This window comes from Eublepharis macularius, chromosome 4 (genome assembly GCF_028583425.1).
Source record: "Eublepharis macularius isolate TG4126 chromosome 4, MPM_Emac_v1.0, whole genome shotgun sequence".
Taxonomy (NCBI): domain Eukaryota; kingdom Metazoa; phylum Chordata; class Lepidosauria; order Squamata; family Eublepharidae; genus Eublepharis; species Eublepharis macularius.
In genome coordinates, this window is record NC_072793.1 from 148,117,673 (window position 1) to 148,133,434 (window position 15,762).

General features: G+C 40.4%; 1 protein-coding gene across 6 annotated transcripts in view; it reads left to right on the forward strand.

Moving 5' to 3' along the window:
* CADPS (calcium dependent secretion activator) overlaps positions 1 to 15,762 on the forward strand; it is a 504,169-nt gene that overhangs the window by 460,371 nt on the left and 28,036 nt on the right. For all 6 annotated transcript variants that reach the window (XM_054976243.1, XM_054976241.1, XM_054976242.1 and 3 more), the window contains one exon: positions 1,524 to 1,631. In XM_054976243.1, the coding sequence (XP_054832218.1) occupies positions 1,524 to 1,631 (108 nt within the window). The remainder of the gene's footprint in view (positions 1 to 1,523; positions 1,632 to 15,762) is intronic.

The following is a 15,762-nucleotide window of genomic DNA, read 5'->3' on the forward strand; positions in this document are numbered from 1 at the left end:
TCACAGAGGGACAATAACAAACTGATTTTCACAATACAGTCAGTGTCTTTATTCCCTCTGCTCCTACATCCCATCCATGTGACTAGCAAAATGCCTTGAATGAGAAGCAAAAAGATTTGAGGTTTTCAAGCTTAGCTCTTAACATCAGCGATATAACTGGTTCCTTGTCTAGTTCCAGCACAATGATTGTTTAGCATTGGGCAATTGCATCACTTTTTATTGTATCATAAAGCTAGCGCAATCCACTTTCTGGAAATTGCTTGGAAAGTATAACAGCCACATTTACATTGTCTTCATTGTTTTTTAAATTAATACCTTGTCATTGTTTCAGTAGGTGTTAAAAAATGTTACTGGCATCTCTAAGGCCAACCATTGGTCCTTTGCTTGATAATTGTATTTCTTTATATATATGTATAAACTACCTTCCTACTGCTTCTCAAACTGTCCTCATTTTCACCCTGGAAATTACACAGAAGTGTTAACTAACTTCAATTTACAGTGGCTGACAATCACATCTCATACAGAAATGATACTTTGTGATCTGCAGTAAATCACAGTAATAAAAGTAATGACACCCATTATTAAGAAACTTCCAATGTGCCACAGACATTTAAGATTTGTGTGGCAGCTTTCATAATGACTCTTTTTTCAGCATTTTAATGGGTTTCCTTTGAGATAAGTTCGATTCCAACATATCAAGGAGTGTGAACTTATTTAGTGGTTATTGTCTCCCAAATTATCTCCAATACTTGCTTCTTATAAGGAAATTGCAAAGTGTGTCATGTCTGCAAATCTTGAATGCTTTATAAATTCAGATTTAAGAAAATATGGATACATAGAAAGAGTCAACGAGGAGAGCGATTTTAATAGCTATACAGCTAGAGCATGCACCAGTCAAATTTTAGCAATTCAATGCCTTACTTATTTTATTGTGAGAAAATCAGGCAAGTACTTAGCTTGCCCACTGAAATAAATGACTTGGTTCAGTTGTGCCTTTATCCACAAATAAATACTAATTGTACAACTTTTTAAAAATATGGGAATAGAAAAAATACTATCAGGTAAATGCTTATAGAAGGTTTTGATTCTGTTTATGTTCAGTGCCTCAAAAGCAAAGGAACAACAGACAAGTGCTGGGCATTAGCTTTCTAACTCTAAATATACTCTAGATTTGCATATATAAGATGATACTGGAGGGGAAATCCCAGCACAAGTTGTTGTTTTGCTAATTAGGTCAATAATACCAAACATCGCAAGAGAGAACTTCCAGGCACTAGAGTGTCAGGGAAAAGCTTTATCCATCCAAGCAGCTTCTGTGAAGGCAAAGAAAGAAGAGTGTACAAACAATAGCCCATTGCTGATACCTAAATATATCTTGGGAATCTACTAGAAGGATCCTCACTAACCGTGAGGGAGAATTGGTGGAGGAAATCCTTGCAACTGAATGAATAGACTGTCATGGGAAGATGCCATTTTCATGCTGTTTTCCTCCTCCTCTCCCCCCCTCCCTTTTCTCTGAACAGAAACCAGGGATGGACGTTGCCGACGCCTACGTGACCTTCGTTCGCCATTCTCAGGACATCCTGCGTGATAAGGTCAATGAGGAGATGTATATAGAAAGGTTATTTGATGTAAGTAAATGCCTCCTCCACCTTGGAGACCCAAGGGGGAGAAACTGCAAAATGTGACAAAATGAGACAGGAGGATAAGTCACATTTTGAGATAAATTATTAGTTACAGATTTGTTTAAAGAAATAGAGATATGTGCTACCTTTTCTTCTGATTGCTGTCTGTCTGCTCTAATGCTATATTCAAATCCACTTTGTCCCAATTCCTCTTTCTCTAGTTTTTTGGGATAACAGCACAGTTTTGAGAGATCTTTCCATAACAGGGATGTCTTAGTCATTGTTCTGATCTTTAGTCTGTTTTTTAAAGGGTGGGGAGGGTGAAGAGAATTGATAAGATACATATATAATTTGACTTGGAGTTAATCTTATGGCTAAGTGACCAAAAACTATTAAAAGGAATGTCAGACTTCAATTTTTAAATATTTTCATTGAAGAAAATCACCATGCCTTTTTAAAATCTGCTTTTTGTGTTGCACAGTACAATTGAAGTACTTTAAATTTTAAAAAAATATATTGGGGGTAGCTATCATCAATTTGAAAATCTGAAAAAGTAAGATTAATTTTGTATCTATTGCAATTCTAAAGGATAGGTAAGTCTTCAAACAAGACACCACCTGCTATGGTGCTTGATGGGGTCTAAGTGTCAAGCGAGATTTTATTTGGAATAGGATGGAGTGCATGTCAACAGATTTCTCTGCCTTGCTGTTGCTTTTGTTGTGCAACTCATTTTCTCTCTTCAAAGCAATTGTGCAGTCTAGCATTTGTGCTTGCAGCAGACACTTGGCATTAGTCTTTCAATCACTTGTTAGGACAGATTCTTGTTTGTGTTTTGTGTGGCTGCAAAACAGCTTCCTTTTCTCTCCTTTCACCCCTCAGCGCAGTTGGGGTTGGGTTTTTTATGATTATACTCCGGCATTCAGATTTGAATGCCTTCAGATTTCTGGTGCTTTGTTCACTTATTTCGCTTGCATGCACTTACATTGGACAAAGAGGCTTTTTTTCTCCGCAAACGTCCTCAAAATCCCTTTTTCCTTTGATATTCATCTTTCTTCCCATTTACCTTTCCCATTGCATCCTTTCCTACTGTTTAATTCTCTCCTCCCCCCCTTCCCTGATATTCTACAAGATTAAAATGGAACTTATCTCTCATGTCAAATGTTTTATCACATTATATCAAGTGGCATGAATTGGAGTCAAATAATCTTCCTGTGTACATCTACTAGCATGACCCATATCCACTGAGAATGCCTCATTCATGCATAAAGCACTCCAGTGACTCCTTTCCTCCTTAAGAGAATTTCAAGCATAAAAATGCCAAAGACAAATCATCTATCCACTTGGCATTGACAAAGAGGCAGGCACTTCCTCTCTGTTACAGATCTGCTCGCACCCTGCCCATCTATGTTGAATTTCATGTATTAGCAGTACATTATTATTATTTCCAGGGACTGTTCTTTTCAGTGGCGACTTTTGCGTTTGAGCAGTTTCCCAGCAGCTTGTCTTGAACTTCAGAAGAGACATAGCTGACTGGGACCTTTCTCTTCATTCTTCTTCTGGTTCAGGGCATGATATGTGACCATTAAGTTCACTTTTAAAATATTTAATCATTGTCTGAGCTGAGGAGCAAATACACAGAAAATATCCATTGGCTTAGAGTTGCTGTGAGGATCTAGATGCATATTATGACATGAAGCAAAACTAGATTATGTTCTTCAATGGAAAGCATGCTTATAGTAATGATCTGAAATACGGAATTGGGAATGGAGTCTATTCTCTACAGTTTTCAGTGTCACACAACTGTGCAAACTCAAGTTCTCCTTTATTAAAATCCAAAAACATCAATGATATTCCCAAACTTCCTGCACATCCAGAACAGTTTTCTGCAAAAGTATATTTATGCTATTCACATCCAAATTCAGAAATCTCAGATATTCATGATATCCTTGGATTACATTTCCTCTGTAAAAATCTGATAGCAAAATGGGAGGCACCCCCAGAAAAAGGACCCAATAACTAGGTAGATAAACCACAAATGGAGGGAAACAGTACAGAAATACAACAATCAAAATATATGAAGTGTATTCAAGTGCCAAGTGCTAGTGCTTTTACATAAATACTTACGTAAGAATCTGAGGCAAACGCCAAATTCCTTATGCAGTTATTGTATTTACAAAAGGAGCAGTGCCTCCTGTACTTCCTGGAGTCAGGCTTGTCTCATGTGACCTCCAACTGCTGCCATTTTAAATTTCATATACATTTGTTAATTCTTAAGAGTTCCACCTTGTACAGCAGTGGTTTTTGCACATGCACACCTGCATGAAGTGCCACATGGCACACATTAAAGAAACTTTAGTCCCATTAAAGCATCCTTATGCCCAAATCCTTCTCATGAAACTCAGAAAAGCAGGTTATTTTTACCTACTAAAGTAGAAAATAACAGGTTACCTAAGAGCCTTTGTCTGAAGCAAGTATATAAGGACAAGATTTTTTAAAAGATATACTTTCAACAAACCTATAGAGAAGGAAGTATTAGTAGGTGTAGCTTTTCTATCACCTGCTTGACATGTTCTATATCCCATATAACTATAAAAGTTCAGAAGTCCAGCTTTCCCCACTTGAAAGTTTAGCCTTAGACTTCCTGTTGCCTATTTTGTTATTTTTTGTCTATGTATAATCTTTGTGTAATCTATGCAACCACTTGTAATTTAGTTCCTTCTCCTCCATGTCTGTATTATTTAGTCCTTTCCACAGAAAAAGGAGTGGTTATTTTTAATTATTAATAATATTGGCCACACTTTTCCAAAATGTTATTTTTTTCTTTGTTCCTAAAGCCATTCAGTTTATACTGCTTAGTGTTCATTGCCTCCCAGATCCTTTTCCCACATGTGCCACAGTAGCAGAATTATTTTCCCTGGTGGCTATTGGGCTATGCAGGAGATTATCTGACTATTGCTGTGCAGTCTATATTTTAATCGGCTTTATTCTGTAAATTAGTTATGTTTACTATGAAATAAAGTTATCATCATCATTTTTAAAATCATCTCTTCAGGGTCACTGGCAGAAGAAACAGATTGGCTAGGAAGCTGGGCTGGCAATCAGCTGCTAACAAAGCTATTTTCTACCCCCAAGAGTTATTTACTGCAGTTGCACATGACTTTTTTGTTTGCCTTGCCCCACTGGGCCCAGAGAAGTAAAAGAGTCGTGAGTAATGAAAATAAAACAGAAGGATGGTTTGTTAGCATGCATCTGTGACATCTCACTTTCTTTTTTTGTCAGTTTTAAATCCTCTCCTGGAGGAGGAAGTGAACATTATCTGATTAAAATAATCTGTCTACTATTTTAGTCCTTGAGAAGTAGTTTTACAGGGAAATCCTAAACAGTGTTACACCATTGTAAGTCCACTGAAGTCACTGGGCTTCGAATAGTGTAACTGCGTAAGATTGCACTGTTAGAAATGGTATTTCAATTTTAGCCTTGAGAGGTACTTTTAGAATTACTTTTTAGAATTACTAAAGACCAGACCTGTGGTAATGGTAGGTAGGTAATGGTAGGTAATGGCGCCTTGTATCTTCTAGGAATACCTATCCTCTGTAGAGTCATGTCGAGTTTTTTAAATGTCAGATAATCAAGATTGTTTATAGATTGTTTTGGCTGGGTTGGTGGGGATTTTGCCACAGGTGGCCATTATAAACAAGATACATTAAGAGTGGCTCTGATACCAGATACTTATGTTGTTACATCAGAGTCCCTTCTAAATATTTTATTTCCCTGATTTACTTCTTTTTTATATATTATAAACTATTTTTGCAATCTTACATTTGAGTATGCTAGTATTTGCATTGCCTGTTCATACTGGTTATTTACTTTTTTAGATTTATACCGTACCTTTTCGGGCATATATATTCTTTTTGATTCTTGTTCCTTATTTCTTGTTCCCTCTTGCCTACTCATAGATTTTAAGCTGCTTTAGGCGGATACTACTGTATGTTTGTTTGTTTTATCCTGCCTGTTCTCTACGGAGATCAGGGCAACATATGTGGTCCCCACTAGACATGAGCACGAACCACACACAAAAAAAAACAATGGAGTTTGTGGTTCATGGTGTTTTCATGAACCAGGAACCACAAACCACCATGAACTGGGGCAAGTTCATGAACCAGTTCATGGTTCGTGGTTCGTGGGGTTTAAATGCCCCTTTCCAGCCGCTTAGCAACGACAGGGAAAGGGGCATTTGATAGTTTAAAGGGCCCTTTCCTGCCGTTTGCAAGCGGCAGGTCACTTTAAATTATCAGTTGGCAGGACCTGCTGCTTACAAGTGGCAAGTCCCTTTAAACGGCCCAAAGCCCACAAACCCCAGCCCCCCACTTACCTTGGCTCTGCTGCTGGGGCTGTGGAGGCCGTGGCCCAGCAGCAGCGGCTCCAGCCTTCTCCGCCGCCCTGTGGGCCTGCGGCCTCCTCCCCTTCCTCCAGCGAGAGACAGGAAGGGTGTTTTGGGCCTCTTCCACCGCTGTGTGGGCCCACAGGGTGGAGGAGGAGGCCAAAAAGGGCCTTCCCGGCCCCTCAAATGGCCACCACGGCAGTCATTTGAGGGGCCAGGAAAGCCCTTTTGGTCTTGTCCACTGCCCTGCAGGCCTGCGCAGCAGCGGAGGAGGCCCAAAATGCTCTTCCCTCCCTTCAAATGGCTGCCGCGGCAGTCATTTGAGGGGCGGGAAGGCCCTTTTCAGCCTCCTGTGCTGCTCTGCGGGCTCGCACAGCAGTTGAAGAAGCCAAAAACACCCTTCTCACCCCTTGGGAAGGGCCTTCCCGCCCCTCAAATGGCTGCTGTGGCAGCCATTTGAGGAGCAGGAAGGGCGTTTTCAGCCTCCTCTGCCACCCTGTGGAGCCGTGCAGCAGTGGAGGAGGCCAAAAATGCCCTTCCTGCCCCTCGCTGGAGGAGGGGGAGGAGGCCACGGGCCTGCAGGGCTGCAGAAAAGGCCAGAGCCGCTGCTGCTGGGCCACAGCCTCCACCACCCCAGCAGCAAAGCCAAGGTAAGTGGGGTGCTGTGGCTGTGGTGGGGTGGGGGCTAGGGGGTGGGCTAGGGTGGGGTGAGGCTGGGGTTTGTGGGCTTTGGGCCGTTTACGGGCCCCACTGCTGTGGATCACTGTGCATCCATTAATACCTGTAACGTGTGAAGCAATCCTGATTTATAACATTAGGGACAGCAAGATTTGGGGCACCATGACAAGTGCATTGCAAAACAGAGAATACAAATTCATGGCATACTGTGTTATCCTTGGCTTCAGGATGTCTCAAAAACAATTTTCACAGACCTCACAATGAGAATCCCTCTGTTAAATTTTATGAAGGCTTTATTCTCATAATCACAAGAAATAGTGAGACATAAACCCAGGTGCCTGTGCCTCTTAGAAGAGTGAGGCAGAAATTAAATGTCCCAAAATGGTACAGATGGCATTTTTCTTCCTCCTAGATGATTAATTCAATATCTTGCCCCTTGCCCAAAAGCACACAAAAAACCCCAAATGAACATGCTTTTAATATGAGAAATCAAATCATCCAGTGAAGCTCCTAAGATTGCAAAGATCTAAACAAAAATTAATTTATTTTTTTCTTCTTGTACTTCTTGAAGACACAAGCCTGAGCAGAAGATAAGGATTAAAACAGATGTGCTTAGCAGCTAGCTCATCTGCTTAAATCTAGCAGTCTCTGAGATCAGTGATTAAAAAGCCATCTCGAACTCTGATGAAATCCACAGCCCTGGTAATATGCTGTCTCTGATAGCTTTCTTTTATAGACCCCCATGTCTGTTTAAACCGGACAGGGGGAAACATTTGACTGGAGATGATACGTGGATTATATGGGTCAATTATACACTTAATCTGCCTTCTCTGCAGAGATTAAATGTTCATAGATTGACTCTGTGTATTTGGCTTGCCCTTGGCAGTTACCAGATCAGGAAGGTTGCCCTTACTGCAAAGTCCGGTAAGAACTTAATCATGCAGTGATAGGGGCCTGATGAGACTGGGATGCTAACTGCTCTCTGCTTTTGCAGGGGGCTTGACTTACCATTTCACTGTCACTTCATATGCTCAGTTGTACAACATGGGCCTGAAATTTTTTTCCTCCGTTAAAAGAACCACTTGTAAAATATCTTTCTCTGCAGTGCAGAAGAGGATTTCAAAATGAGACTTAGAGAGGGTATGGGCCAATTCACATTCTTACCCAGAGGATGATCCCCTGCCCTAATACAGGAGTGGGGGCAAATGCCCTCCTCCCCTGCATACAATAATAATGTGGGCACTCCATACAGAGACTTGTGTGTATAGAGGTACATTGTATGCTGTTTTTTCACTTTTTTAAAAAAAAGCAAGGGAAAACCACAGTAATTGGATCTCCATACGTGCACATTATGAGTACCTGCAGTACTTGCCGTATTCTGTTACTCCCTTATTAAAGGGAGTCTTCAGATGATGAACATGTGAACTGTCCCAATAGGTAGAGGGAGCATGGTGCAAGTCCCTAAAATGGGGGTGGAAAGGCTTATACTGAGGAATCCTTTCCCCTGTCTGCCTCGCTTTATGACAGCTGATGGCCATCTTACAGATCCACATCCCTGCTGTCAGATGCACCCTTTCAGGATTTAGTATCCCTCCATAATCTTGAATCCAGCAAAACCACATGGCCAGGGCTTCTTTGGGTGGGGGGAAGGATTAGACAATTTAGACAAGTAATTACCGTGAGGCTGATAAACAGAGGCAAATTTGCACCATCGTTTGAATAACTAGTATTACCAATTTCATTTGTGCCTGAGAAGTCTTCTTAATAGTAATGACTGAATGACTCAGTAAAGTCTCTAAGTTAGATCCCACCCCCGCCCACCCCAAAATGATCCAACCTTAGAAGTCGCCCATTAGGTAGTCCTAAGTGGCTGCAAAGCTTGAGGGGCAATGATCAGTGGCAATCAGTAGGCTGGGAGCCTCCTCTGTCTTTCCCCTGTGGAGGGGGCAGGGCACAGATGCAGCCCTCTTCCTCCTTCCCTCTGCCTCACCTCATCTCACCATGAGCTGGTGAGGAGGCAGGCAACACCATCCTGCTATGCTGTGCAGTCCAACACTGCACCCCACCACTAGGCCTTATCCCACTATTGGGAGATTAGGAGGGCATGCAACAATGTGCCCTGCCACCAGGCCTCATCGTGCTGCTGGAGGACAAGGAGGGCAAGAGGGTAGATACCATCTTACTGCCTTCCTGCAGTACAGGAGGAAGAGGCAGCTTGAACCCAATTATCTCTACTGCCACACATTGTCTCCTTCTCTGGCAGAGAATTTTTGGGGCGGTGGAGGGGAGGAATGGTGTTTCTGCCTGATGAACATGCATTCATCAGGCATACCTGCTAGCCCAGGACATTTCTCAGCTTACACTCTCAGCACACACAACTGCACATCCAGCACTGACAAAAGAACAAGAGAAAGATTTAAGGGGTTCAATTAATCATGGACATGTTTTTGCTCACAAATGTTGAAGAACTGAACATGTGTAAGATAATTTCTGTTTATCTATAGTACCTCAAGAGGTTCGCTCTTTCATGAAGTATTAATTTAAGCAGGGTTTAGTCTAATTTATTTTAGATATACCCTTAATAAAATAAATCCTAGATTTGTCACTTGGCTTTGCACGCTTTCTGGAGTTCATGCTCCTAAAGATCTTTAGTGAAGCAGCTTTTCGTGTTCCAGCAGACAGTTGGTGAAGACAGTTAATTGGTTTTCCTTTTCCAGAGGAGATTGCACCACTAATCGTTCTACGTTAACGGGGATCCATTTATTTTAATAGGACTACATCAATGTAAAGAGTTATTGAATTGCTTCCTGAGCAATCAAATTGATTTTTTCTGTTATTTGGAATTCTCACTGACATGTTTAATATTTGTGTTGGGACACTCTGCTCATTCTAATGAGAGAATGAAAGAAGCTGATTTTCTTGCTTGGTTGCCTTCATGTCACTTAAACAAAAGTCTGAAGCTCGACTTCTCAAACTACGTACTCAAACTTTGTATCATTAATGTTTCTGTGACTATTGTATGTTGACTGGAGGCATGTAACCACCTTGTTCTGAATTTCTCAGAAAAGTAATTTTAAAGTATGATCCATATTTTTGTGTAACATTGACACGGGAATCCTTTAAGTGTACTGCTTGCAGCAGCTGGTTTCCTAAGCCAACTTTACACAGTCAGTTGGCTTGTCATGCTTGATTCAAACTTCCAATATAGGTTCTTGGAATGACTCAACTTCTTTATTGGTAGGATCTCCCCCCCCCCTTTTTTTCATGCATCAGATCTTCCAGAAAGTAGAGATGGGGAGATACCTGGGGAAGGGTAATGATAAGGAAGTCGACTGCCCAAGGTATGGATTGATGGGACTTTGGTAGAAACAGGGTTGAGGTTAAGGAACTTCCTCCCCAGAGAAGTTTGCTTTGCCCCAGGGTAATTGGAGGCTATGCAAGGAAGTTTTATTCCAGAGATAATTTAGTATTTGATATATTTACTTGGCACTCCAGATATTGGCTTTCTGTCACTGCTTCGTTTCTTATTGCTCTTATTCTTGGTTATTTTCATTTAATTGTTTTTGTCGTTTTTATTCTGTGTTTTTTTTTAAATTGCTATATATTGCATTAAAAGATTGTGGAGAAGATGGGACATCAATCAATAAATCAATGAACAAACCCCTGTTATTATAAGAAGTGATACCTGTGATTGCCACTATCCAGTTGCCGAGGGGAAGGGGTATTGATTAAGGAAGGAATAGCAGTAACCCTTTCCTAGCTGAAAAGATATGGTAGTTCAGGGGTCTCCAACAGGTGTCTCACGAGCTCCCAGTAGCTTACCAGCTGCTGGAGAATAGCTTGTGCAGCCCCAAAGACTCAGGAAAAGATCGTGAGAAAGGATGCTGCCATGAGACTGCCCAGGAAGGCTCAATCAACTTAGCTGGCATGTCTTTGTGCAAAAGGAAATAGAGACCAGTGCTGCAATTAGCTATTTCCCTTTTCTGTGCTGAGAGTGGCTTAAGGTGAGCGTGAAAGAGAACTGGCAGGAGGAGTGTTTCCCCAAGTAGGCATGAGGAAGGAGTACAATCAGCTTCAGCAGGGGATGCAGGGCTCTTTTGTTTAAATATGCAAAATTGTAGGGGGAGGGGAAGTAGCGCAGGATATTTTTCATTACTCAGAAATAGCTCATTAAAGAAAAGGCTAGCGGCCCCTGTGCTAGTGACGGCTATGCTTACAAACTTTCCTGACAGATAAGTTATTGTGCATAACTGCTCACCTCACATCCTAACCCAGGTGTCAGTATAAGCAGTTCCTGAAGATTATGCTATTTAATATTCAATAAGAGTACTTCTCTGCTTATATATAATCTGCCAAGTTAACTATTGCTTATACGTGTGGCTAACTATGTAATCCATGCAATTTTAGTTCAGGCAAATATTTTTGACACTGAAAATCTAAACAGCCCATCAGACTTGCACAAAAGAAACTTAGCAGAAACTTCTCTGCCTCAATCCATCGCCCTTAAAAAAGATTAGAAGTCCTAGCAATAAAGCAGAATTTTTCCAAACATATATGATATGTACTGTACCATGCAAACTGTTCTTTAAGAAACGTTGGTTTTGATTAAACAAACTCAAATTGCTAGAAAGTTCAAATGCAAAGATGTAAAGATAGTGAACTGGCAAAAACCTTAGCTGACCTCAACCAAGAGTGCACAGCCAGACAGAGTTGGGCCTAAAGTTTGCAGGGGACTGCCAATATACTAAATTGCAATTCATCTCATATATCTATTGTGAACAAAACTTTTCATTCCTACAACCAACCTCCTCCTCAACTCATGCACAAGATGCTCTCATTTAGGAAAAAGTTTAAGGTGGGTGGGCATGTTGGTCTATAGTAGAAGAGCAAGATTCTGGTCCAGTAGCACATTAAAAAATAACTAGATTTCCAGGGTATGAGCTTCCAAGAATCAGAGCTCCCTTCTACATATATCTGAGGTCTTTAAGGTGCAACTGGACCCAAATCTTGTTCATTTTGAAAAAGTGTGTTAATTTAGATATTTTTTCATATCAGTCTGACTGGCATTTTATTTAAGAACAATGGCCACCTCTGGCCAATTTCGGACTACATCTGAAAAGTTTGTATTCAATATATTTTCTCAACCTCTTGGTTACTTAATTTATTTTAGGGTTGGTTTTTCCCCCTTTTTATCTTGGTGTAATTAATATATTGCCAGGGCTAGGGGTCAAAGCAAGCAGGTACTTCCCAGGCAGGAAATTAAGCTAGAAGCAGAGATCTATTTTAAATCCACATAATTTGTGTATAAGCAATAAATTGCTTAGATTGATGAACCAAGCCAAAATCAGAAGCATTAAAGGACCAAATAGTAGCCTATTGGTCAGTTGCATCACTGGCCTCTACTAAACTGGAAGCTGCAATACCGCCCTCTGGTCATCCACTGTAGAGTCTCTCTACACAAGACCTCTTACCCAAGAATACTCAAGTGAAGGGAGACGCAATGTTAACCAGGAAATGTAGGAGTTTAAAAGATAAAGCCAAATGCTTCCTTACTTTCACCTCTCTATAAAGAGCTGGAGATCACTCCTGGGAGAGTTTGTTTATTTCTTCTTTGCCTCCTCAGTGCAAGGTGAAATTAACATAGCCTTCACAAACCCTCCAAGGAGCAATCTCTGGCTCTTTGTAGAGAGGTGAAAGTGACAAAGACTTTGGCTCTGTCTTTTAAACGCCTACATATAAGAGGGCTTGTATAGAGAGACATCTGATAGTGCTGTAGAACAATAGAAAGCAAGCTAATAGGGTCTTCTCTTGGAAAGCTACCATTATGCCATGCAGAGATTAAAAGTCCCTCTGCTAGAACCTCCAAGAACATAGAGCTGTTTATTACAGACTGCTGCAAAGCAAACTACGGAATATCCAAAGAACAGCAAATCACAAAGATATCCACAATCCTAGTACTTCTCTATCTACGTCTACTTCAGAAGACTATTTTAAAATGGTAACAAAATCCTCATTAAAATTATTGCAGGGGATCAGCCACATAAATATTTTACAAAAACACAATCATAATGATATATTTGTACATATGTATATAGAAATCCTAGTTCATGAACTACCAAGGATTTCCAAAAAGAAAGGCCCAACAAGGTTTAAAATGCTTAAATAGTTAAGATACAACAAAATACAAATTGAGACAACCCATGAGCAACCACATCTTCCAGCAGAGGTGTTACAAATTCTTGAAGATTATACTGAATCTGCCAGTTAGTCTCTTGCTTTCAAACACCATGATTTCTGGGCTCACCTCATCATTTTAAAGAACTACATTATTAGGGTTTTACACATGTGGTGGTAGCATGACCAGTGACATTGTGTCTATCACAACATTTGGTCTCAACTTGTGCAGCACCTATGATTCATATATCATATCATTCATATCATTTTTGTTAGTCATATTCTAATATTACAACTCAAAACAGTTGTGTCCTGCAGTATCCATACAGGTTTCCAATAGTGTTCATCAGTTGCCTCCTCATGCTGTGCCTCATATGCAGATAGAAAGCCATAGATAGAGGATATGCAGAGGAGAAAGAAGTTGTGAATTGTTAGGAGTCAGGACTGAGCATCTATTTCTTCTAAAGACTGAAATGCTGTATTCAGACATCAGAAGCAAACCTATGTTTATTCATGCTGAAAACAAACCTGGTTTATTCTCAGAATCTTGTGTTCTCCATTCTTTTTTCATCATGCACAAAGAATGAAATCTTATTGGTTGGGAAGTCTTCAGTCTAGCCATATTTTGTGGTACCATTTAGATTTGGAAGCTGTAACAAACTGGTATGTTTCTTGCTACAAATTGGGATTCCAAACCATGTCTGCTTTCAGGTATGATAAACTATTGGTTCATAAACCATGGTTTGCTCAAACCCCAGTTAGCTATTATGTCTGAATGCAAGACCACATATGAGAAGAGTTGGTTTGCACAAACCAGACTTTCAAAATAGAGTTTGGAGCTGGATTGTTAACCAGAGTTTATATTAATTGTGGTCTGTTACGAATTCACATAAAGGTAAAGGTAATCCCCTGTGCAAGCACCCATGGAGGGGATGTCGCATCACAACGTTTTCTTGGCAGACTTTTTGTTACTGAGTGGTTTGCCATTGTCTTCCCCAGTCATCTACACTTTGCATCCAGGAAACTGGGTACTCATTGTACTGACCCCGGAAGGATGGAAGGCTGAATCAATCTTGAGCCAGTTACCTGAACCCAGCTTCCTCCAGGATCAAACTCAGGTCATGAGCAGAGCTTGGGCTGCAGTACTGCAGCGTACCACTCTGTGCCACGGGGCTCTCCTCTTGTGGCACCTTGAATGCTCATAGACATAGCAGTGTAAGGAGAATGTCCTCTCAGCTGTGAGTTGGAAAGCAGGCAAGGCATAGAGAAATCATGGTTTATCTACAAATCAGCTTTTGTTAACCAGAGATTGCAAGAATCCATGATTTATCATGACAACTGCAGCCCACTGTTTAATTCTGACTTAGAATACAGATTTGTGAAGAAACCCCAACTTGTTACAGTATCCAAAACCAGATATTCCAACAACTTGAGGTCTGATTGAAGCTTCCTAAATAATTCTCCCTCTTGGCTCCATGCAGAAGAGAAAAATGAGGTGAGATGGAATGTACAAGCCTGAGAATAGCCCGTGTTCATGCTCAGCATGAACATATGCTAGTTTATTCATGATCACAATATGCAAAAAGAGAGAGTAACGGTATAGACCACAATATCACCAAAATCACCATTACCAACTAACTAATCAATTGTAAAAAAACTTTTAGAACACGTTATGTGCAAAATTACAAAATTTACTCACACAATATAAATATCAGCAAGTCATTCTAGCCACTTCTGTTAGGACAACTATAACAGTGTGTATATTGTCATTCCAATAAGCATCTTCAATAACTATAACAGTGTGTATATTGTCATTCCAATGAGCATCTTCACAGGGGTGGTGGAACTTCCCAACACAAAACAGAGGTGGCATCAGATTTTGGTCTTATACATTGACAATAAAGGATTGTTCAGTTTCCTGCAGAATTCTTTCACTTTCCCTGTCTACTGCCTGATCTCACAAAGTACCAGTAAGCAAACCACTGGTGTATGTTGGATTAGCAGTTATAGGTCACTTCATTTCTCTTGATCTGTAGCTCTTTTATTTTTCCCCCACCCAATATCCTTTTAAATCTCTCCCTGCATTATGATATCAGCCTACAAAAATGCTTACAAAGAGCCAGGGGATCCACTTGCAGCCCCATGTATGGCATTGGAAAGGATAGAGAGGGCATTATTCACCAATTCACTGAACATCCAGTTCAGACTGAATACCTAGGCTGTCCTGAAACACTCGTTTTACAATGTGAAAGCTAAACAAGAGGACTCAATTAAGTTACTGAGTCCAGTTTGTGACGTCTTTTGATTCCTCTTCTAGTGTTAAAGCATAAATACCCATACAATTAAAGTATTGTATGACTGTCGTTATTCTATTGCAATGTACAAAATAACATTGCTTCCCAATTACGTTGGTGCTGAATTGCAAACCATTGACTAGAAAAGGGCATGGCCCTTTACAAAATTGCTATGTAGGTAGTCTGTTTAGTTAAGGACCTTTATAGCAGAATAAGTGTAAAATATCAACATTCTTTTTTAGGAGAACAAACAGGTAGAGAATACAGTATTCAAAAAGAGAACTTAAAAAATAGAGCTATACATTTCCTTTTGAGCCCCTCTACAGTTCACTGTTTCAGGTGTCGGTTTAAAGAGACTGAAATAATATAGAGTTTATGCAGGGTTACAAAAGCCAGATTATATCCCACAGACTTGGTAGCTACATAGCTGTGATTCTGTTCCCAGACTTTAACAAAGAGTCACCAGTCTCTCACACTTCCTCCTGGAAGACCTGTAATGATCATAGCTGTCTATCCCAGTAGCATGCTTTCGTTGTGAGAATGTAGGGGCATAAATTCCATGGATCAATTTTATCTGAAACGGAAAGATCCTCTGGAGTTGTGGTGCTTG